At 39.7% G+C, this 25,129-nt stretch overlaps 1 protein-coding gene across 1 annotated transcript in view; it reads right to left on the reverse strand.

Annotated features, from left to right (window-relative positions):
- The window catches only part of LOC141112208 (uncharacterized), a 148,853-nt gene that overhangs the window by 115,870 nt on the left and 7,854 nt on the right, over positions 1–25,129 (reverse strand). The window contains exons 4-14 of the mRNA XM_073604803.1: positions 24,346–24,436; positions 20,928–21,043; positions 18,748–18,964; positions 15,461–15,586; positions 14,159–14,276; positions 12,271–12,409; positions 7,897–8,007; positions 6,300–6,369; positions 4,771–4,908; positions 2,013–2,177; positions 562–656 (exon numbers count right to left, since the gene is read on the reverse strand). Of these exons, the coding sequence (XP_073460904.1) occupies positions 562–656; positions 2,013–2,177; positions 4,771–4,908; positions 6,300–6,369; positions 7,897–8,007; positions 12,271–12,409; positions 14,159–14,276; positions 15,461–15,586; positions 18,748–18,964; positions 20,928–21,043; positions 24,346–24,436 (1,386 nt within the window). The remainder of the gene's footprint in view (positions 1–561; positions 657–2,012; positions 2,178–4,770; positions 4,909–6,299; positions 6,370–7,896; positions 8,008–12,270; positions 12,410–14,158; positions 14,277–15,460; positions 15,587–18,747; positions 18,965–20,927; positions 21,044–24,345; positions 24,437–25,129) is intronic.

A 25,129-nucleotide genomic window follows, 5' to 3' on the forward strand; every position in this document is an offset into this window, starting at 1 on the left:
GATATGTAGATAAAGTCACTTTTAATTAGGGTCTATCTTTCAATGTTTCAATTTGTCATATTCAGTGTTGTATGTCAATAAATCATGAATACTTCATGAAAGGCTGGGGATAGGTAATATACACACACACACACAAAAACATACATATCTATCTATCTATCTATCTATCTATCTATCTATCTATCTATCTATCTATCTATCTATCTATCTATCTATCTATCTATCTATCTAAAATTGTGTTTATCTATTTATTTAAATGTAGCTGTATCAATGTAGATGTAAATGTAGCTGTAACTCGAAAATAAAAACAAAAATATTGCAGCTTACTGATCCTTAAAGTGTAGCTAATGGTCAAAAGGGAGGGTTATAACCACCCTGTTAGTTTTCTTTTTTTTTACATCTGTGTTCCATAGAGGGTGAAGCAAATCTTCACCTCATTCACTAAGCTCTGGGGCTAAGTTCCTTGCAAAGTGCAACTTCCTTTGCAAAGTGAACATCCAATTTATTTTAGTAAATCAACCCTTATATGTGAGATGTGACCACACACAGTACAACACTCACCTTTGCATACCCAGCCGGGTCTACTGCTGAATGGCACTTAGCAAAAGGAGACTCGCCTTTTTCTATACTAGAGCACCAATAGTCTGCGTAGGTTTCTAGAAAGAATGGTGTGCTGTTATTATGTATGCATGGGAGCAACATGTAAAAATATAACAAAATAAAGGAAAAACGTTACTGTTTAAAATTACTGGACATATTTACTGCATGTGATATTTGCTAACTGAATGGAGAAACGTTTCTGCTAATACTTATAGGAAATATAAATTCCTGATTTTCAAGGGGCAGGCAGAATTTCTTTGCTCAAGGCACTGCACACTGTTTCCTGGAATTCAGGTGCTGGTTGAATGGGAGTCGTCTGTTCTCCAAGCCCACTCCAAAGAATAGATGAAACAGGTGCACACTGATAATGTAACTAACATTAAGGCTTCATTCTAGCGATTCCGCCCACAGACCACCCGGCTGAGGCATTTTGCCACTCAAGGCTTAGTCATAGAGACTACCATTAAGTCTTGAGTGGTGAAATGTCAGAGTTGGTGGTCTCTAGGTGGGGATTTTGGCCAAGGTCTTTTGCTGGACTAAAGCCTCAATGGTGAATATGTTGCGTCTTTTCTTTGGAATAGAAGTCTTGGACTGATGTAATTTACAAACAAATAGAACAGAGGCCTGTTGTGGAGGCTCAATAGACAGACCTGTCTATGACTGTAAAAGATGTGGGAATCCCATTGTATGAAATGTATTTCTGTTTTAATAGAAATGGTTGTAGAATTTCCTTTTTAGAGTAGAAAACTCTCCTGTATTAGTTGACCCATAAGGCAACATGTTTTCCTATTTGGGTTTATTAGGGAGCTTGATGGGCAGAACTTGTTTTCTACAAGCAACTGAGACATGAGAGTGTTTGGTTTGTCACATAAGCTTCTCGTTCGTTTAAAAGAGACTTTGACACCAGACTATTTCAACAACAATATTTTTCATAATACTTTATATGCATTTAACATATTAGAACCCTATAAAAAACAGCCTGGTGATTGGTGGTATCAGGACAGTGAGTGGCTGACACCCAACCAACAATAAGATTATAAATAAAAAGAGTGTACTCTTTTTTCAGTATACAGTATACTACACTTTGTGTTGTCATTTTATTTACTATTAATGTTTCAAGTCTTTATTTTAAATACACAGCATAGACTGCAAGGTATGCTAACTAATTCTTTTCAATTTAAGTAATGGTATTTCACGTAGAGATTGCTGGTTACATGAATAGGTAAAATGTGGGATCTTAGAATCTCAACCAGGAGAACCCTATGGTCAAAAAACAATTTCAGCATAGGGAAAGGTCTTACTGATCACTCAGCGGGAATTTCTGGGCATTAGTTAGACTTCTGTTTATCTAAAACCATACCCTGCACTGGAATGGATATTTGGTAGTAATTAGATGAAAAACAGTGTCTTACTGCTCTCAATGCTGAGGCTGCAGGGATCATCCATCAGGTCTGACACATCATGGCAGTTGGGTTGGGCTTTCCATGTGTTGGCAAAGGCAGATGCTGTGGCTTCTACTAGACCACCCGATGTTTTAAAATCATCTCCCTCCTTAGCATTAAAGTTTCCACAAAGACCTGCAAAACATGTGTTAGTTCATTACTGTGTTTCCTGGTATCACAACTTTGTAATAAATATCTCTTCTACGTTCATTGCAAAAATATTAACTGCTATGTAAAAGTTCATGCATTTAACAGTCCCATTGATAAAACCCTAATCATGCTTTGGAAATCCTCTTGGTCCAGTCACAGATCTTTGCAGCAATCCTGTGTCAGCACATGAACGTTCACAACGAAACGTACGTCGGAGCGGTACGTGGTCACGTGTGTTCCCTTCGTCATCCAACATCCGGATCCTCTGGTGGTACATCCGTACTGGGTGGAACGCACGCCGCATACGAGGCAATGTGATGGGTCCATGATACCAATCTACCCTGATATACGAACAGCCCCAGTACCGGGTGGGCACCTTCAAATGTAAGAGGCCATTTGGCGTTTTTTATGTTATTTCAATTTTATATTAAATGGTTTTACGCTATGGAGACTTTGTTTGTTTCCCTATATCCTTGTCTTGAATGAGTGGGACGGGAGAGATCCATGCCTAAAACATCATCCGGGTATTCAGCCTTCCATGTGAGCAGGCACAATCCTGCACAAGCGCTAGTGACTCTCTTTTTAAGTAAAGGGGTCATTGGTATCTGGTAAGCAGATATCTTATACTTCATGGTGTAATCTTTCTTATTTGGTGATGGAATTCTTTCTATCAACGGCAAGAACTTGGCACACATTTTTGAACATAATTTGAAGATATCACTCAGTTTAGTTTGCAATACTTCATTGGATCAGTGGCGTTGCTAGACGGGGGCGGGGGGTGCGGTCTGCACCGGGTGCCGCCCACTAGAGGGGTGACACCATCCCGAGGGTAATGAAAGCCCTGGCTCCCTTTGGCAGGTTTTTTTTTTCCCTTCAGCCGGGACACACCTCCAGCGCCGCGGCCGTGCCTGCCATGTGTTCTCCTCCTCCTCTGTCTTTGACTCCTGCCCAAGCCTGTCTCGATGTGCAGCTGCTCTCCACCCGGGCGGTGCGGCTGCACTCTGTCTGTCTCTCTCCTCTCCTCCTCTCTGCCCGGGTGTTCTGTGCACCTGAGCCGCCCGATCTGGTGAGGTAACGGGCGGGGGGTGTCGGCTTGAGATGGGGGGGATGTCCTCCGCTGCCTGAGGTGAGATGTTGTGGGGTGGGGGGGCGGGGCTTGCTGATGAGGTTGGTTTATGCTGCTGGTTACAGCTATATCATATGGAAGGGGGTGGTTTGTTCTGGGGGGGTCTGTACTTATGTAGGGGGGTGGTTTGTTCTGGGGGGGCTGTACTAATGGGGGGTGGTTTGTTCTGGGGGGTCTGTACTAATGGTGGGGGGTGGTTTGTTCTGGGGGGGTCTGTACTAATGGTGGGGGGTTGTTCTGGGGGGGTCTATACTAATGGAGGGGGGGTGGTCTGTACTAATGGAGGGGGGTGGTTTGTTCTGGGGGGTCTGTACTAATGGAGGGGGTGGTCTGTACTAATGGAGGGGGGAGGTTTGTTTTGAGGAGTTCTGTACTAATGGAGGGGGCTGGTTTGTACTAATGGAGGAGGGGGGTGGTTTGTTCTGGGGGGGAGTCGGTACTAATGGTGGGGGTGGTTTGTTCTGGGGGGGGTCTGTACTAATGGAGGGGGAGGTCTATACTGTGGGAGGGGGGTCTGTACCGAGGGGGGTGGTCTATACTGATGGAGGGGGTTTATACTTCGTAGAGGGTCTGCACTGACGGGGGGGTCTTTACTTAGTGGAGGGGGGTCTATACTGGGGGGCGACTATAGTTGGAGTGGGGGGGTGACACCATGTTTTATCGCACTGGGTGACACCGAGCCTAGTGACGCCACTGCATTGGATTGGGACAATTTATCATTAATATTGTCATCACTTTTTTGTTTGTTCTTTCAACCTATTCATTCACTGTGATTGCTATGTTTTTTTTTTTTTTTTTTTTTTTTTCGAATTCAACACATTTGTTTGAGTTTTTTTTTGTACTAGTCTATTTAAACATTTTTCTAGCCTATTAGCGCCCTCTATCTATAGTACATACATTGTATGGGCTACTGTTGACACCAAAACATACTGAAAAATATATATTTAGGGTTTTAGATACACTTTTTTACAATTTTTCTGAACTCTCTAAAATGGTGTTCTACACTATCTGTGAATTCAAAGAGTGCTCAGGAAATTTCCCATGTGTATGCTTTAGTTATTGCCATGTCATAAAGATTTTATTCCAGTTATTTTAACCAATTTTTTGGCAGGACAGAGGCAGTCTGTAAAGTCAACTGAAATATTCTTCTCTGAGGGTAAAATTGTATAATGGAAATGTTATCAGTTAATACCCCCATCAGCGTTCGTAACCAAGAACTTGCAGCATGAAAATAAAGAGCTTTCTCTATGTTAATAAATTAGTTGTTTACACTCAAAGATATTTATATCAGCCTATATGAAGACATATTTAAAACATTATAATATGGATATATATGTATGTATATATATATATATATATATATATATATATATATATATAGAAACATGCAGTATGGTCCGGTGTAGTTATCATGCACTGCTGTCCATAGGTGACAAGTCTTCTTCAACTGACCTTGAAGTCGTCCCCTGGCAGATTTCTGCATAGTGATGTATAGCTGCATCATGGGTTGCAGCTGAATCTGCATCTGAAGGCCAAAGGCAGCTTGTACAATGATGTAAGGACCAGAGGGCTGCATGATGGAGAAACTGGCTGTAGAGGAAAGCACAAGAAAACTTAATTAAATAACCATACTAGTCATACAGTATACTTTAGGTGTAAACTAGCGGTATACATATGTTGCTTTTTTCCTCATGTGTAGGAGTTTCTTTGTAAAAACTAGGTTTCCATATTAACATAAATATACATGTGATATCTCTATAAAAATAATGGTATTCCTTGCATACATTTAAATACACTTTTCAAATTCTAGTATGTTTATTGTTTTTGTTTTTTTGCGCAGCCACTTTTACACTTACAGTATAGTCAGGAAGATGCGAGGAAGATGCCTATGCTCATACTTCCCAAATTTCTGGGATGGGAAAGAGGGACACCTTTCAGTATAGAGTATGTAGGTAATATACAAACCTCTGCCACATCCTCAGTTACATGGGCCATAAAGAATTAACACACAAACAAGGATTGATTAAACTCAATACTGTAGTGCTTCGTTTCACATTACTTTTCATTCATACTGGTTTTTCAAACGTGAAACAGGTCCTCTAAATGGAAGACAGTGGGGAAATATGCTATACTAATTCCTAATTCAGCTTTACTTTTTCCTGGTCCAGCATTCCTGCCTTTAGCATCAGCTCCCTGATCATTGGACAGAGGTGACAATGTTGAATATTGTATAATGAGCAGGTTGGCGGTAGAGGTGCCATAGGAAGCTGCACTGCTAAACCAAAAAGTAAGCATGTCTTCCGCCTGGCTGTGCAGTGTGACAGAGGTATGTAAATCACAAAAACGATTGAACAGACAAATTCCTTGGGAGTAAAAAAAAAAGTTAAAGGCTAAGTTCACCTGAATGCACATCATTTTTAAGGTAAAAAAGGCACATTTATTATTTTTTAAAAATAGAGCCTGCAAAGTACTGCACCGTCAATCAGCAGATGGCAGGTGCAATATCAGGTTCCTGGACACACTGCCTACAGCTCTGTTGCCTGTACCTCTGAACAGGATGTCCTTTCAGAGCTGTAGGCAGTGTGAATGAACTATGGGCATGCTGATCATTCAAACTACATGTTAGTCTGCTGCGGTGGCGGACGAAACTTGTAGCTTTTTCATTCACAGATTCCTGTAAATGAATGATTTAGCTGTGTGGGCTGAGCCTGGCACAGCCATTTTGTTTTCAAAATTTGACAGTGGGTACAGGGAGAGGATCCCCCACCCCTTGTCACGCTGAGAGGGGCAGTGAGGAGATGATGGGCGGAACAAGAACATGTTGCGTGTTACACCCTAAAAATGGGTGAATTTAGACTTTAAAATATATCAGTTTCAAGTGAATATTTAGCTGTTTGCCTGACAAAGGCAACTGCTGTAATACAGTGCAGTATGTTTTAATAAACACAGTTGTTGCAGTATACATTGTCATGTGATATTACCTGTGACATGAGGCAGTGTTATTTTCAGTTCATTCAATAGAACTGTGCCATCAGCCTTGAAAGTCACCACCTAGATCAAGGAATGAAAAAATATCATTATTTTTTTCAGTAGTTCCAATAGAAGGTCATCTTTAGGACATCTCTAGCTAACCTGATGTTTTAGTTTTTCATGGTTGATCTACAAGTTGACTCTATGCAGTTGTATTAACCTTCAATCCCCTAGAAGCCCAGAGTTCTTGGTATAAACAACCTAACAAACCTCCAAAAAAATCATGTACTGTGAATTCTACAGGCAATAAAAAAAAAATGAAAATTATTAACCGAAAGAAAAAGTATACCAAAAAAAAAAAAAGAAAAGCTTTTCATTAATACACCTTTTAGTAATAAATAAAAGAGCTGTTTATTATTACTTTTAGTGGGTATGGTCAATAAATGAGGTGTTTCTTCATGGTGTATGGTTTGTTAGACAAAGTAGGGTCTAGCTATTCCCACGCTTCTTCGCACTGCAACTCCTTTCTCTTCCCACCCACATACAACTGCAGCATCACTTCTTTAGTCAGGTGAATATCAGTCCACCTAAGTGAACAACTCTGAGAGAGCCTCAGCAGCCAGAACAACAACAAAGTATTGGGAACAGTGGCCTCTGTTAGTAGTGCTTTTTGCACCCAGACAATTGCAAAGACTTGAGGACAGGTGAAATTCTGATACATATCAGGAATGTTGAATTATAACTATGCATTGATGGGAGTGCTGGAAGAATTTTTGGAGCTGCTTCAGCATACACAAACATGCCCCTAATGCCACCTCTGTGCTGCGTAAACTGCTGGCCCTATGTAAATCCTGTATAATAATAATAATAATAAATTATTACAACTGAATTCTTTAAAATTATCCAAATATAATACATTGCAAGTAGGTAGAGGTTTTTTCTGTACTTTATATATTCCTCTTGCCAGATAAGCTCCTTTAACTGTTTACTTTTTTACTGTACAGCACATGGGCAGTGCAATGTGGACTCTCATGAGATGTAAGATGGTTGATAAAAGAAGAATCCAAGAAAATTGCAGCGGTGGTAACAGAGATTGTAGCTGTGTTACCAGAAGAACAAACTAAAGGGTCCTTTACATACTTGAAAGGGTTACTTTACATCCCATGTCAGACTAGCCATCTTGGTGAGAGCTCACCAGTGACAAGATCATTAGGAGAGCAAAAAAAATGCTTTAACTGTATCAACAGCAAAGCTATACAATGCACCCTCAATAGTGAGTGGGATTTTGCAGCATTTCGGCAAGCAAGGGGAAGACACAGTAGAAACAAATAAGGGTTCGATGTAGTGATCATGTTACTTGTAAGCTGCCAGCTTGCCACCAGTGATAGAATCACAAGTGGGACATGGGTCATTTTTTCATTTTGGTTATTACTCTTAAATATAATTCTGCAAATTAACATTTTTTTGGACAAACTTCTGGTGGTGTTGGGAGCAAACATGGGGTGCCCAGAATTCATGTTTCTTTATTTTTTTTCTTGAAATCATTAGCGCGATTTATGATTGATTGTTTTTTATGTTGCTATTATCCAAACTAACTGATATACTCACATTTTTCAGGTTATCTGTTAGGAGTATAATGGACTTGAGACAGGTCTCTCTCGCCAAGGAACTGCAAGCAGTCATTTCCCCCAAGATCACATGGGATTCATTCCTATAACCCTGTAGCAGTAACAAGTAACACAGTTATAAATTTTAATCTGTTCAGGAAAAATAGTTGTTCTTATTACTGTATTATATACAAAGCATATACTGTATGCAAAGAAGCATTGAATATAAGGCCCCCTTCAGACCAGACCATAGCATTGTGGCACATTGCATTAAAGCAGAACTAAACGCTCTCTAAATTAACTATTTTTAATCCTTATGCCACTAGCTTTAGTAAATAGATAGGAAAGTATATTTATATTTAAATGTTTTAACAAGCCGAGCCAAGATGTCATTTTATTCATTTCATGTATCATAGAAATCCTCAGATGGGGGTTCAATCAGGTTCATCAGACCTTGTTATAGTTAAATGAAGCTTTTACTGGACTGATAAAATTCAACGGATTCTGAGGGGTTAATTAGTATGAGTGATCCAGATGCCAGTTAAGCATTGGCATTCTATGATACAAGAGTCTGAATAAAATAAATCTGTCGTTTATAGGGTCTACTTTTGATGCTTTCCTTTTTCTGCTTTCTGAATTTTGTATTGCTGTCTGTGTCCACATTAGGGAGTTTCACCCCCCCATTTGTAAATTGCTCTTAAGGCGCTAAGTTCTGTTGAATTTTGTGAATCAATGACTGGTTGTCTTTAAGCATTTGCTGCAATACACCGTCTACCTTTAATCTAAGTATTATATTCATACATAAGTCACGCTTAGGCCTCATGCACACGGACGTTTTTACAGCCGCTTTTTTGAGCGTTTTTTGCAGCTTAAAAAGGCTTGTCTATGTTAGTCTATGGCTTCATGCCCACCTAGGCGTTTTTGAGCTGCAAATGGCATAGGCGTTTTTAAGCTGTAAAAAAAAAACCAGGACCAGTGGGTTCAGAGAGATGTTTTTCAGCTGTAAAAACGCTCTAACGCTGATAAACGCTCAAAAACGTCGTTCACCAATGTTTTTTAACGTTTTTAAACCATTGAAAAAAAAACATTCGAAAAAAAAAGCTAAAAAAGCGCTAAAAAGCGCTAATGCGGAAAAACGCTAAAAAATGCTATTGCAGAAACGCTGAAAAAAGCTGAAAAAAGTAAAAAAAAAAAAATCACTGCAAAGATACTGGTGTTTTCATAATGTTATTTTAACATCCTGTGTGCATGAGGCCTTAAGCTGTAAAAAAAACCCCAGGACCAGTGGGTTCTGAGAGACGTTTTTCAGCTGTAAAAACATTCTAACACTGATAAACGCTCAAAAACGCTCAAAAACGTCATTCACCAATGTTTTTTAACGTTTTTGATCCATTGAAAAAAAAAAATTTGAATAAAAAAAAAATGCTAAAAAACGCTAATGTGGAAAAACGCTATTGCAAAAACGTTGAAAAAAGCTGAAAAAAGTTTAAAAAAATCACTGCAAAGATACTGGCGTTTTCATAACGTTATTTTAACATCCCGTGTGCATGAGGCCTTAGAATATACTTTTGATGATTGATAGGGATCATAAATATGTGCCGCTCTTTAACCAAACAATGGTATTTGTGTATATTATTCCTGACTTTGAATTCTTGTGTTCTATATAGTGCCTTTGTGTTATGGCAATGTGTAATACCCAGGTACCTCCATATAGATCACTCTGTTTTTGATCCTTTAAATAGAACATTTGTAAAACTCACCTTTCACATTTTTAATTTGTTGTTCAATTTCAATGCAATGTGTCACTGAGTTAAAATTGATTTGAGAATTTTACCCAGTGACCATGACCACTGCAATCACAATTGCAAACTAAAACTTTCAAGAAAATAGTCTTTTGTTTTATTTATTTTGCCAGTCAATATCTACATATATCTGCCACAAAATAACAGCTTCAACCTGTCACTCTGATCTTGGTTCTACCAAATAGTAAATCATTGACCCAACTTATTCATGAAGCCAGTAAAGTGTTTGGACACCTGATATATGCAGACAGTACTTGTTCTAGGTCATTAGTAAAAATGGTAGGAAAGGAAAGAACAGATGATAACTTAGGTTAGAAAATGTTGTTTTAGAAAATCTGACCTCCTATTGCCTAACTTAAAGTGGGTGGATATTTTTATGGCACCTGACATAATGTGCAAGTACAGTGCAGCTGTTTACTGATGCTGTTACTTCCTCATCTGCTGCTTACAGTTCTGTCCACTGGCCTCACCATCTTTTCTGCCACTTATATCAGGTCCCATGTCACCCCTCTTTGGCCATTAGGTGGTCAAGTATGGCATCACTCCTGTGCATGCTCACAGCAATTATATCGTCCCTGACACCTAGTTGCCTGGAACATATAGTACACTGCACTGTTCATGTGCCACAGGTGGTGTACAAAAATTAAATGTTAAAATGTTAGGAAAAAGGGAAAGTTTTTTTTTTAGCAGAAGAGAATATGCAAAGTCTTCTGCTAAAAAGAAAATCTCCTAATAGTTTTTAACAAAATGAAGTACAATATTTTCAACATTCTAACTAGCTAAGAATCTATTAAAAAGACAACTGTAATGAACAATATTACTGTATGCATTATATGAAACATAAAATTAAAAAGAAAACTCTTGTGCTTGGTTAATAGAATATTGGAGACTACTGCAACTATTATGTCTTAAATACCAGACTCAGATGATAATTGTGCAAAAAAGTGCTCTGTCCCTTTGAATCTTATGCAGTTCCTCAATATGCAATCAAACAAACATGATAAAAATTGTGTAATGAATATAACATAATCAGAATGAAAAAAAAATACAATTAATATCCACAATAGTTACCATGCATTATATTAAATCTCATAATACTAATAGTCTATAGTAATTCATGTGTGAATAAAGTGCTCCATGCTCATAAACCACTGTAGACAAAAAGTGCTCCAGTGCTGTAAGGTGCTCCTCAAATAAAAAGGGCCTCTTACCAGATCATAATGGTTTTGAGTTACAGAGATTAAATGTGCTTTTGGTATCTCAAAGACAAGATCGACACTCTCACTGTCTCACGCCTTTAGATGATTGGGATGGATGGGGATAATACACTTCTCATATAGAAAGAACTTGTCACATTCTCAGCTCCATCTCCTGATGTTCAACATTCACATCATAAGCCGGAAGTGTTGACAAAAAGCAGATCCTTTTACAGCATCGGGGCCATGAATCTATAGAAGAATCCACTTTGGAGCGGAGGATTCTTTCTATATGAGAAGTGTATTATCCCCATCCATCCCAATCATCCCAAAGACATTTTTGACAGTGAGAGTGTCGCTCTTGTCTTTGAGATACCAAAGCTGCATTTGATCTCTGTAACTCAAAATCATTATGGTCTGGTAAGAGGCTCTTTTTATTTGAGGAACACCTTTCAGCACTGGAGCACTTATTTCTACAGTGGTTTACAAGCATAGAGCACTTTATTCAGGCATGCATTACTATGGACTATGGACTATTCATTTTTATGAGATTTAATATCATGCATGGTGATGATTATTGTGGATATTAATTGTAATTTCATTTTGATTTTTTTCATTCTGATTATGTTATATTCATTACACAAGTTTTATCATGTTTGTTTGAATGAATATTGAGGAATCGCCTTTGATTTAAAGGGACAGTGCATGTTTTTTCGCAATTATGTAGTATATGAAAACATTTTTCACATGCCTTTCTCTTCAGTTCCATGTGGATTAATCTACAGAGTTGGGCAAACTTCAATCAGAAGTCATCAAAAGTGTTGGAGTAATTGCACCAATAGTATTATATTTGCACTAAATATATGAACTGCATCGAATAATCATAATTACAGTATTTATAGTGATAATGGTCATTTAACCTGTAGTTGATTTTACAGTTCAGTTTAATCGAAAATTCAAGTTTAAATGTGCACCAATCATTTGTGCATAATGTCTTGCTATTTATTGTGACTAAAAAGATTGCGTGAGTTTTTTTCCATTGTATTAAATGTTTAGAATAGTTTGTATAAGATGAATCTTAAATAGTAATAATAAAATACAATCTAAATAAATAACAATTCTCACGTTAAAAAAAAGCTGTTAACCCATCCAGAAAAGACCAAAAATAATTAATGGAATACATTTACAGAGAAATCATACAATCTCAACCTAGTATAAGTTATCATTTTTGGAGGTTAGAAAATTCTCTCATAACCGTAACTATTGCCAATGCCAAACTAAGCTATTTCATGTCCTCTTTATTGTACTTGATATTTTGACTTTAATAAACAAGTCGCTTTTAAAACTGAGCAAAAGATTAACTAAAAAGTTCCTTGCCTTGGACAGCACATAGTAGCAGTCACCATGGAAGGTATAGGACTTCCCATCAAAGGTGGCAATATGGGCTCCTCCTTCAATGGAGCAAGATCCAGGGCAAGCATGGTCTGTGCAGTTCCATCTTCCGGATATACACTGGCTGTAACAGAAATACTTGTTTAATGATATTGTAAGTGAAGCCAAGCTTATATATTTCATGGAAGATATAACCTGTTGAAGGCATAAATAGATGCAGTTTATTCTTTAAATTTAGGTTATCATGGATCTAAATACTGTAATCTGATGTATGTAATACCGAAATATGCATTATCAGTTGAAATATGCATTCCACTGCAACAGGAAAACTGAAGCCTTTATGGGCACATCCCCTAAATATTTGTTTGTTGGAATGTTATGCTACCTGTAATTGAAAGTCAATGTTTTGCTCAAAAAATTGAGACAGCTGGGGCCAATGCTTCTCTGATACAAAAAAATCATGACAGCTATAAACGTATATTTTACAGGTACGAGTGAAAGCAAGCTCTAGGAATTCATCATCGGTTATTATGCACAATGCAATTATGTAATTTTGCTAGCCCAGACTACAGATTGTTAGATCTGTAATGAGATCCACTGCCAGGACCACCTGTCTGCCTTGAGGCTCCAGTTGTCTAATAGAAACCTGAAACGCCAGACAGCTCATCTGGTCAGTGACGAGTCACTGCAATGGGTTTCCGACGCAATCTGTAAATTTCAGCATAAGTAGTTGAGGTCTGTGTATAATAGTTTTCTTGCTTCAAAGAAACAAACTGAAATTGTAAAACAATGAAAGGAGCCTGAAGCTTCACCTTCTGGTTCATAAAGAAAATTACAAAAATATTTTATCTATATTATATTTGCAATATATAATATTTTTGTATCTTGTACTTATTTTGTATATATGTTCGTCCTGACCATAAATAAAGAAAGAAATTATATACAAAACTCCTTTGCACTCCCTTTAAAAGTAAAATGGCTGAAGGGACATCCAGGGCAATACAGTTTAAGTAGCAAATGCTGAACATTATGAAACAGAGAAGCTGATGTCTGAAAATATGCACATTAGGAATTATTTTTCACACAACATTTACTTACATGTCGGCTCTGGTGTGTGTAACATTATATTTTGTAATAGTGTGCAGATAATGCACCTAGCAATTAGGCCCCTTTCACACGGGAGATCCGATCAGGTCTACCTGTCAGTTTTTCAGGCGGACATTATAAGATGGACAGGCCAGTGTACTGTAAATGGAATTGTGGCCATTTACACCTGCCAGTCTGCTCAAAAAAACTAAAGGGGATCCTTCCCCTTCTGTTTAGGCAGATCACATTGGAGGGTAGTAGAGTCCGTTTACACCTGGCTACCCAAAGAGCAGAGCGGGCTCTGACCATGTCCACTCTGCAAAAACTGAGCGAACACGGATGTGTCATTCACCTGCTCTGTTCTGATCAGCAGGGGATCTGTAAGTGGATTCCCTGCTGATCAGAACAGAGTCCACCCATTTGAAAAGGGCCTTAGTGGATATAAAGTAATAATAAACTTTTGTCAGGCATAATATGCAGGTATCTTTTTCACACATACCTATACACCATCCTAAATCCTACAGTTGTAGCAGATGCCTAGGCCATTGTGACTAGACACTTCCTGGTAGTGTTGATGTTTGTAAGTCCTTTCCTGCCTACCACATTTTCCCATTGGCCAAGGTGGTCAGAAGGGCCCGGGAGTTGGCTATAGTGGTGGGGACTTGGAGGCCACTACAGACATGTGTAGACACCTGTAGGTGCCTGCAATGTAAACCTTATGGAAGTTTTTTCTTTTAAGTAACAGATTATCTAACTTTTTTCCTGATGTTTGTCAAGAAATGCTTACCATTCATCACACTCATTCTGCATTTTTTCGCCTGGAGCATACAGAGTCCCTCTGTGTTTACAGTGACATTCACTAACCGCAATGCATCCTTTATCAGTATAGTCATCCTGTACAGTGCCTGAAAACAACGAAAACAAATAGTCATTTCTCCTAAGCCTTTGACCCAACCAAATAATAATGCCAATAATAATATTTAATACAAATTTCTGTTTCAAATTCCCTAATCCTCCCTACCCTGTTTCTCATCCCCCTCCCCTATACTGCATAGGATCTCCTTTTTCTTCTTCTGGTGGGTCAGCGGTCATTGTAATTGACCTGGATCAATGTACATCGCTGGATGATGCAATTGATGGTGGATGTACATCACTGGACTTTTTTGAGATTTTTTAAAATTTTATCAATAGACTTGTCAAAATCTGTGTATGTGTGTGGGCTTTTTTTTTTTTTTTTTTTTTTTTTTTTACTGTTTACCTTTTTTCATGAATGAGTAGGGATACAATGTTCCCTTACTGATTCACATAGGGGGGCTGTATCTGAGGGGCCCTTTATAATTAAAAGGGGCTTCCAGATTCTGATAGGCCCCTGCCCACAGACCTCACCAGGGGCTTTTGTTTTTGTTTTATGTAAATGTCATTTGCTGTAGTGGGTTGTATACATCGCACAGATGTGCCATTTCACAGGCAGGGTCAAGGCATCTCTCAGACTGGTAATTAAATGGAATTTAGAATTTTTAATGTTTCACTGTAAGCTTTACTAAAATTACTGTTCTCTCTAAACAGAGTTTAGTTTTTTTTTTTGTTTTTTTTTTTTTGCTTTGGTACATTTTTCCTTGGCAGTAACCAGCCTAGAAAATGATCATTATTAACTTTTAACATTCAGCTCCTATTGAATTTAATGGGGTTCAGATTCTGCACCTGAACTTTAGTCATATTCGCTGAATCTGCCTCAAACTGAACCCAGGTATGTGCAGTTCAGCACTAATTAGAACCATTCACCTCTTTGTTGAAACATGTGTTTTTGTTATTGCCCCAGTTAGAGAGATTTCCCAACAAAAACGTTACAGAGACTCCTCTGGTTTTGGGGCAAAATAAAATAAAATGCTTCACATTTACTTTTTCTTAGTTTTTTTTTAGTACCAGGGGAAACTAGAAAGTTACATGTTAAAAAAAACTATACTAAAAGCAAGATCTCTTTCCACTGAAACGTAGATATCATGAGAGGTACGAAAGATATTGCATATTACATTGTTAAGAACAGCACAGTGTGACCATGTAGTTGGTATATCAGCCACATGGTACTCACCTTCAGGACAGAAGCAGCCATCCATGTAGTGCTCCTCACACAAGCTGTGTATCTCTAGGTGTGAGCAGGTGTTCTTGCAGGGGGAGGCACTCTCATGATAAATCATATTGGCAGGACATTGCTTTGCTAGAAAAAGAATAAATACATTTTTACATGATCCAATCACTAATATATATATATATATATATATATATATATATATATATATATATATATAAAACACAAATGGGTCACAAGTCCACAAGTTGTGAATCACAATATTAATAAGATTTGAGAATTTCACATTTTGGGAGATTTCCTTCCGGCCACACTCTTACTGACAGAATAGAAAACTCCTAATCCCTAATCTAAAATGGTAACAATAGTCCTCCTTATGGTATTTAAAATTAAAAAGTATGTTTTGGCTTGCATACGCTTTCACTTTTTTGATCAAACAGATGAAAATATGTGCGTGTGTGTTGCCAGCTTTATCTTGTTTGTGTCCAAATGTTCCAAAGTTCTAAGTAGATGTAAACAGGTTTAAACTGTCAATCCTGTGAAAGGGTGCTCCTCATACTTTGTGAGAGAGGGTGAGGTAAAACTTGGCCTAATTTACTAAAGTGTAAAGTCAAGTATAATGAAGTGAACCTGGGCCTAGTTTACTAAAGTCTAAAGTGAAGTACAATGAACTTGGGGCTAATTTACCAAAGTGTAAAGTGAGGTGAAGCAAAGTGAACCTGGGCCTAATTTGTTAAAGTGTAAAGTCAGGTGAAGTGAAGTGAATCTGGGCCTAATTTACTATAGTGTAAAGTGAGGTGAAGTGAAGTGAACCTGGGCTTAATTCACTAAAGTGCGAAGTGAAGTGAACCCGGGCCTAATTTACCAAAGTATAAAGTGAGGTGAAGTTAACCTGGGCCTAATTTACTGAAGTGTGACGTGAAGTGAACCTGGGCCTATTTTCTAAAGTGTAAAGTGAAGTGAAGCAAAGTGAACCCAGGCCTAATTTACTAAAGTGTAAAGTGAAGTCATATGAACTGTGGCATAATTTACTACAGGGTAAAGTAAGGTGAAGCAAAGTGAACCCAGGCCTAATTTACTAAAGTGTAAAGTGAAGTGAAATGTAAAGTCAGGTGAAGTGAAATGTATTGGAGCCTAAATTTCTGAAGTGTAAAGTGAGCTGAAGCAAAGTGAATTTAAGCCTAAATTACCAAAGTGTAAAGTTAGGTGAACTAAAGTGAACATGGGCCTACTATGGTTAATTGAACCTAGTGTGTACTTCACTTCAAACAACTAAACCTACAAAATCTTAATTTTTTTAGATTTTCCTATACAGGATTGTATATGTAAAGTGAACACAACTTTATTATATTGCATTTTACATGTTTCAGTATATCAGGGACTAATTCAGTTCACTTTACCTCAGTTCAGCTCACTTCAAAGTTTAGTAAACCAATCCTAGTGAAGGTCAGATAGAACTTTTGCTGCCAGAGCAGTACCCATTTTTAACCCAGAGCATGTTGTCATTTCTCTTGGCTTAGTATGTTGTATAAAATAGGCTCATATAAGAGGATTGTATTTTTACTTATGATGATTGAATATGTGTGGCCAATAGCTATTCAAGGATAATCTACCTATTTGTCTTTGTTTCCTATAGACAGGAGCCTACAGTGCCTAACAGAAAATCTGTCCCTGTCCCCACTGAGTTAGAGTGGTGGAAAAGTCGCTTTCAAGTTCACTTTTTTTAATTTGGCACCGTTCTCCGTGCCTGTGCGTCGCAACGCACGCAGGGAATGGAGCCCGGCTCTGTGATGAATCGAGCGGAGGACGAGCCACTCACACTGCGGGGAGACATCGCAGGATCCAGGGGACAAGGTAAGTAAGATCTTCCTGGATCCTGCGATGCGATCCTGAGTCTGGCTCGGGGTTACTGCTTTTGGTTCTGAAATTCCACCGCGAGCCAGACTCGGGAATACCGCCAGGGAGGTTAATTAAAATCCCCAAATATGATAATACTTCCCATCCTTGCTGCTAATCCAACTTGTGATAGGAGATCCATCTCCCCCTCCTTCCTCAGGTTAGGGGGCCTATAGCATACTCCCAATATTATTTTCCCCTTAGCTTCATCCCTTTGGAGCTCTACCCATAAGGATTCCACCTCCTCCCTAGCTCCCTTAGTGATGTCATCTCTCACATTCACATTATTCTTGATATATAGGCATACCCTTCCCCTTTTTTACCCTCTCTATCCCTGTGATAAAGGGTATACCCTTGAATGGTTGCCAGCCAATCATGAGAGCTGTTGAACCAGGTCTCTGAAATTCCCACAAAATCCAAATTCTCCTCGTACAACAGTATCTCTAGTTCACCCATCTTGTCCGCCAGGCTCCTGGCATTGGTGAACATGCCACGTAGTTTAGACCGGTTGTATACTATCCGCCTATTGGGTATTCCGAGATTGCAACTAGTTGTTACTATACTTACCTTCAGTTTATGTGCTTTAGTCAACCTACCACTAATGGCTCAAATACTACCCTCGGGAATATGTTCTGCACTGACTAACTCTACCTCTGGGCCCTCCCCCCTGACTAACTCTGCCTCTGCCCCCCCCCCCCCGTTGTCTTCCCCCCCATTGTCTAGTTTAAAAACCCCTCTAATGTTAGAGGGGGTACACCCATGGGTAGGAGTCCAAGCTGAAGCCATTTTTTAAAAGAGGAGCTTATAATATGCCTTGACAGTGTGTGGACAGGTGCCATGTTGTTGTAGTCCTCGATGTGTCTGATGAGCTAGTATTCAACTTGACTGGCACCCACAAACACTGTGACCATTCAGCTGGGATAACAGATTTGGGCATTTAAGCAGTATCTATTTTATTTGGTTTTTGATCCTGTAATATTAGTCATCACAATTTTTCTTTCCTCATTTAAACAAACTCAAGGTTTTGTGACTGCTGGGATAAAAAAAGCTTACCCTGAAACAACACATTAGAGAACTGTAAAGATTGTAATTTATTTTTAGGACCAAAAGAACTAGAGTAGATGAGTCTACTGACAAACTACTGCAACCTGTTTAAAGTGTAATGCCAAAACCTGCTGCCACAAAGGAGATCAGCTTTCTCATGCAATGCTGCAGTGGCAACTCTTGTCTTTCAGACATACAAAATTCACAACAAAATCAGGTCCAAGGTGCTCACTTCTCAATCAGAGCATAGAATCAACAGCAAAGATATTGACGTGTTTCACACTAAATGCATCAAGAACATTTGCTGTTGATGCTCAGCAATTAAAAGCCTTTGTGGAAAGCATACTTACGACAGAAGCTGTCAGTCCTCCAGGTTTCTGGGCGACCTCCAGCATGTGAACACTGCCTGGAATATTCACTGATTGTACTACATAGGCAGAATGAATCCTGGGATTGGCTACAGGAGCACATGTCCAGCACACAGGCATTAATGTAAGCTTCCACATTGAGTAGATCTTGACAGCTGGAAAATGCAGCATGTCCCAGGTGTTTTTCACATACCGAGCGCTTAAAAAAAAAGCACAATGTTGAAATAAATGCAGCTGATTGATGACAGGTGGAGATGTTTGTGTTACATAATCAACCCATCAGATTTAAGATTTTCTGAGAAAGCATTAACTGAGACATGACTGGTCGCTATGGGAAAACATACATTTTTCTTAGTGCCTGAGCCATGATGGCTTCATTCCTCCTCAGGATATACTTGGGAATATGTATTTATTATAATAATGACTAGAAGGAGAGAAATGGAAACCATTTTCTACTATATATGAGCTAACCGAATTTAGAATGGAATGGAAGATATACTTTGTGAAAATAAGGCTGACACACAAACAATGAGAGATAGAAACACTTAAGTGTGTGATAATAAAGTATGCTTTGAACTAGTTTTAAGTTCAACTCTGGTCTGGAAGAATAAGAACCCTTTTAGTGGGGCTTCCACACTGCAAGGGTACAGTGCTCAGGGCTGTGAGTGGTCCTTTAGCATCATCACATTCAATGCATGGCTTGTAAACCTTGCATTGTATGTGGATGAGGCAGGAGTGTGGCCTAGACCGGGAGCACCTTAGAGTGAAAGCTTTTCAGGACAGTTCACACCGCTGAAGGGACCTTGCTGGAGAAAATAATAAGTTAAGTATCACACCATATTTATTTGCCCCTAGCCAAAGGACACATTTAACCCTTGTAGTGTGGGGTGGGGGGCATTGCAAGGGTAGTTTTTTTGTGTGCAGAGTTGTTCTTTAACATGAACTTGTGCTATATACATGCTGGACAAAACAGCTAGATTGTTTGTATATCAGTTTTGCTCCATTAATCTTTTGGGAGCACCAGACATTTGTGGTATGGGGGAACATGTGACTTTTTCCACTTTTTGCCACATGATAGAGTATGCAGCCTTTTGTGAGCTCCAACTAAAGGGATATAAATCTTATACAGGGTCTTTGCTCCTTGTTCTTGGAAGCTGACATAGTATTAGGGGAGCAAAGGAAAGGTAAGTGTGTGCTTCTGGGACGGGGGGCCTTAAAGCGAACATGCTGCTTTCCCCTATTTGGCAAAGCCCAGGTTTCTTTTAGAGGGACAATGTAATTTTACCAATTTAGCCAGGCTCCCCCAGAAAGATTTAGTCACCTATCTATGCTACATTTCCTTCTCTTCACACTATCACAGTGCTCACTCCATTGCTCAAATAGACCAGGGCTTACAGGTAAGGGGCAGTATGTGACCACTGCTATGTGAGAGTGCTCAGGCACAGTTGGCCAATGGCCAGACCAAACGGTGTCATGGAGGGGTTGAGGCAGTGACATCCTTCATCTATGTAAGTTCAGACACCATCCACCAACAGAACTTAACCAAGGTCAAAGTTTGCAGCAGGGAAGTTGCAAGGGGACACAGATCAATGAATAAACCTTGCTGATATATTCCATGAATTAAGTCCAAATATAAGTTCCAGGTCTGTTCTGGGTAAAAATTTACATGTGGTAAAGGAACCTTTTCCACCCTTATAAGGCAGTGCTCATCATAACAATTGACCACATAGACATCCCGTGCTGCACTGTGGGAGCAATGCTCACTAATAACCAGACATACTGGGTATGGCATAGGGCCATAGGTCAGGCAATTGGGGCTCTAAGGAAAGTGTAGGAGGTAACTGCCAGCAGCAGAAGGAGCAGGATATTCAGTAAATCTATTTATTTGCCCCAAATGACCAAAGTTCAGATTCACTTTACAATAAAAGTATTGAAAATGTGAAAATTTGTATTTAATAGTAAGGCAGAAATAGAAAGAAAGAAAAACGCTGAAAGCTTCTGAGACAACTTAAGTCATAAACAAAAAAAAACGTAATACATTTCAAAATCCAAAGGACATTGTTAAACTTTACTATTTAAATGTACATATGTTTATAGCCCCATTTAATTTCCAGAGTATGGAACCTGCACTGCAAAAATATTGACATGAGACTGTTACTTACATATTGGGAACAATGGGATATGTCCTTTTGCTGAGTATCATCTACATCGGTACAGACAACACTAGGGTCATAAATTTTCTGCATGTTTCCAAAGTATACAGGACTGTAATACATGTCTGTGGACAAGAAAAAATCACCAAATGTTTACCAATGCACACCTTAAGCTGATCTCATTACAACAAATACGTATTTGATTCAAACATCTACAGTACAATGAAAGAACTTAAAGCCTACCTCCAACCATTTGCTATTTTAGCTTTAGATAAAGTGAAAAACAGTTTATATTTCTATTAAGATTTTATTTATGGCTTTGACTCTGTTGTGGGGATTTTCCCTCACTTCCTGATTGTGTTCCTCCCGTACAAGAAATAAAGGATGCAGGTGTTACCAGGAGAGGAAGACACAGAGAGCAAGAAAAACATTGTCAGAGGTTCTAAGCCTTCCGCACTCTAAAAATGTGTTTTTGTCTGTGTCCCTGTTGGAGAGATTTCCTGATGGCCTGACAGAAAGAAAGTAAAAATCTCTCCCTTACTGACACAGATAACAACCCATAAAAGGCAGAGACCCTACTCTGTTTAAAATGAAATTCAACTTTTTAGCTTGAGATGTACTTAAACTATGCAAGAAGGGGCTCCACTGCAAAAAGATAACAAATGTCATTCAAATTCATTGTCTTAATTTTTACTTCATAGCGATCTAATGAACATGCCTTAAGTACATATCCTTATTTTTAAAATGTTAGATTTTCACTTTGCCACTTGGGGGATTTTGCCCCTGGTGCTTTCCCTCTCCCCACCTCTTCTGCTTTGTAACATCCCTACATATCTCCCAAGCACTCGCCTCCTCTGCTTTACATCAATCCCCAATTGCTCTCATCCACTTCACAGTTCCCTGACCCCCAGAAGCCTTCTCTCCCTTGGTTTGTGATTACGGAAGAAGGATCAGTGTTCTCAGTAATAAAGTCAGCCAAGAGGGTGACAAACTGCCTGACAGCTTTCCATCTGTGCAGCCATCTCCTCATTAGCCTGCACTTAGCACTTGGTTGTATTGACCAATCCCTGCGCACCCACTACTGGAGAAAGGAAGCCACAAAGCAGGCTGAGGAGATGGTTGGACAGGAGGAAAGCTGTCAGGTGTTTCTCTATTCCCTCAGCTGACTCTGATTTCAAATAGTGATCATCCTTCTGTGTTGACAGATTACCAAGGAGCAGGGAGAAGAGTTAAAAGACAGTATGCCTATGCAACAGGAGGAGCTAGAGTATCCCTCCATGACAACCTCACCCCCAGCATCTCTCTATAGCCATTTCCTCAATCTCCCTGTCCTTGTGCACCACCCAGAGCCACCTCACTCCTTTCATCATTGCAGATCCCTCCACAGTTACCTCACCTTCTTGTAATCACAAGGTGGATGGGCCACCATGACCTTGGGCACTCCACTGCAGGGCACCACTCCACCACCCCATGGTCACAGTGCCCCCTCACCCACTCGCCCCCCCCTTTCTCTCTCTGTTCCCCACTCACACCCACCATTCTCTCCTCTATCACACCACCCACCTTACCCCATATGTCACAGTGCCTAGTTCTGCTACAGCACCCCCCTAACACCCATCTCATCCCCACTCCATCACAGTGCCCCCCCCCACTTCCCCTATTGAGTCACAGCTCACTCAGTCACTCACCTTGCCACCCTCAGTCACAGCATTCCCAGTTCCATACACATTTTTTCACTAGGTCACAGATCCTCCTTCCAACCCATCTCGTCTATGGTCACAGAACCCCTATCACGGCACTCCAACTTCCTCTGTCACAGTGGCCTCCCTCCAGTTACCTCGGCCCCTCAGTCATGGCTCCCCCTTCAATTTAGCCCCCCCAGTCACAGCACCCTCTCCCTCACCCCTCTATTACAGCACTTCCACCCCATCTACCTCACCACCCAGTCACAGCACTTAGCTTTTACCCAACCCTCTCTCCCTCTGGTCACTGCACCTCCCATTGATCCACCTTACCTCTGGTTCAAAAGAGTTTCCGCCACATCTTGTGCCCAGGTCACAGTGCCCCATTCTTATCCATTTTGCCCCCAGTCACAATGCCTTCCTTCTGCTCACAGTACCTACCTCCCACCTACCTTGTCCTCGGTTCACAGCACCCGATTCCCACCCTTCTTGACCTGTATTTCACAGCCCCCATCAACCTCACCCTACAGTCACAGCACCTCCATTCCTCCCACCCACCTCATCTCCCTGACTCCACTGTGGCAGTCATCTCTGCTGCACAAACCTTCCTACACATTTGCTAGTGTATGTGATAAAAATCATTATACCACCAGATAATAATGTACACCCTGTGTTGCTGGGACCCATAATGTTACAGCTACAGCTGCATAATGTCACTTCTACAGAAAAGGGTTCCTTTTTAAAGTGTTACAAAGTGTTACATACAGCTCCAGTCTTCTGTATCTTTCAGTCGATTAACCATTTTGACATGCAGCATTCTGTGTCATACTGTATATTCAGTTTGAATTTACTAGATTTGTGACTTAGTACACCTGGAGGCTTATTCAATAACAATAATAGTTTAATGAGCAGTGAAGTTTAAGGCCCCTTTCACAATGTCGGACCATTCAGGTCCGCCTGTCAGTTTTGTCGACGGACCTTAACGGGCGCTCCATGTTAGTCTATGGAGCGACGGATATCAGCGGTGACATGTCCGCTGACATCCGACCCGGTTCGATCCGCTAAAATCAGACGGATGGCCCTACGTTCGCATCTGTCCCTGGTGGATCGGATTGGGTGAGATCTGATGATCATGTCTGTTTTTGTCCGATCTCTCCATAGCAACCAGCGGTGCTCGACAAGCCTCTCTCCGCTCAGTGAGCAGAGAGGGACCTGTCATCCGCCGGCTCAGTGGAGATCAATGGAGAGATCTCCCGCTGAGCTGGCGGACAGAGGCAGACTCCGTGGCAGAGAATCCGCCTCATGGGAATGAAGCCTAATGTCCTTCAAAAACTGGGCCAATAATCATATTTTAGTAGCGGGAAATGACATGGAATGGGATCTAAAATTTGATTAGTTATTGTAGGTTAAATGACAACCCTGATCTTTACATTATGTAATTATGTAATAATAGTGCAGAATATTGAAAAATCCTGTTATGAATATACATGTGATATAACAAAACATACTTTATATTTTATTTCGTATAACATAAAACAACATAATACTGCATCTGGCCACCTGTTTAACACAATTACAATCAGGTTAACAAGGGTAACAAAGGAATACTGATTCTGTGTGCTTAATTGCTGGAGACACTTTCTATGTTGCTCATTGTGGTGCATGTATTAAAACAGTAATATTACTAATGTAAAGAAGACTGAGAGTTATACAGCAATGAGCTGGCATCTATCCAGATTACTCACCCTCATCAAAAAATTCATTATATATAGGTTTGCCATTATAATCACCGCACAGTCCACAGGTATGGTTGTTATACTTTGGATCCAGCTCCACCTGTACAGAGGGCGACACAGTATTTATACTGATGCTTTTACAACAGATTCATAGTTATTGTTACTGGTCTGAACATTTGGTTAAACCAGGTAGATGTGAGTTACTGTATATCACAATTGACTATAATAAAAGCAAAATAGGAGTCATGTAACAATAGCCCTAGCAGCCCATGCAGCTACTAAGGGGCTCCTCATTAGGGGGGATGTTGAGGAAATTTAAACATAGAAAATCTGTTGGCATTTGTGAAGATAACACAAATTCAGTATTCTATTATTAATTAATAAAGATTGCACAGGTTGTTGATGACGCTGGCCCTGTACCCCCTGGGACATTTTTTCAATCAAGAAGATCTGACATTGGCAGTACAGGAACAAACTTCAGAATTGTTCTCTCTTTTCACAGATCCCCTTTTGCAGGTTGTGCAATGAGAAGAACATATTTAGCGGTCTCAGTATTGTAGCTATGGCCCTCAGAGCTGCTGGTTATCCTGACCAGTGCTGATATTAAACCCCATTATGTCTATTGCAGTCTTTCTCAGAGTATAAAAATCCCAGAGTATCATCTCAGCTAAAAACTGACAGCTGTTTGCAGTTCTGCAAAAAAAAAGTCCCACAGTTTAAAGAAGTCTGTATAAAGCAGGGTATACACAGACCAAAAATCAGCCAGAATAGCAGAAACCAGAAAAATTTGGTC

Source organism: Aquarana catesbeiana, linkage group LG11, assembly GCF_042186555.1.
Source record: "Aquarana catesbeiana isolate 2022-GZ linkage group LG11, ASM4218655v1, whole genome shotgun sequence".
Taxonomy (NCBI): Eukaryota; Metazoa; Chordata; class Amphibia; order Anura; family Ranidae; genus Aquarana; species Aquarana catesbeiana.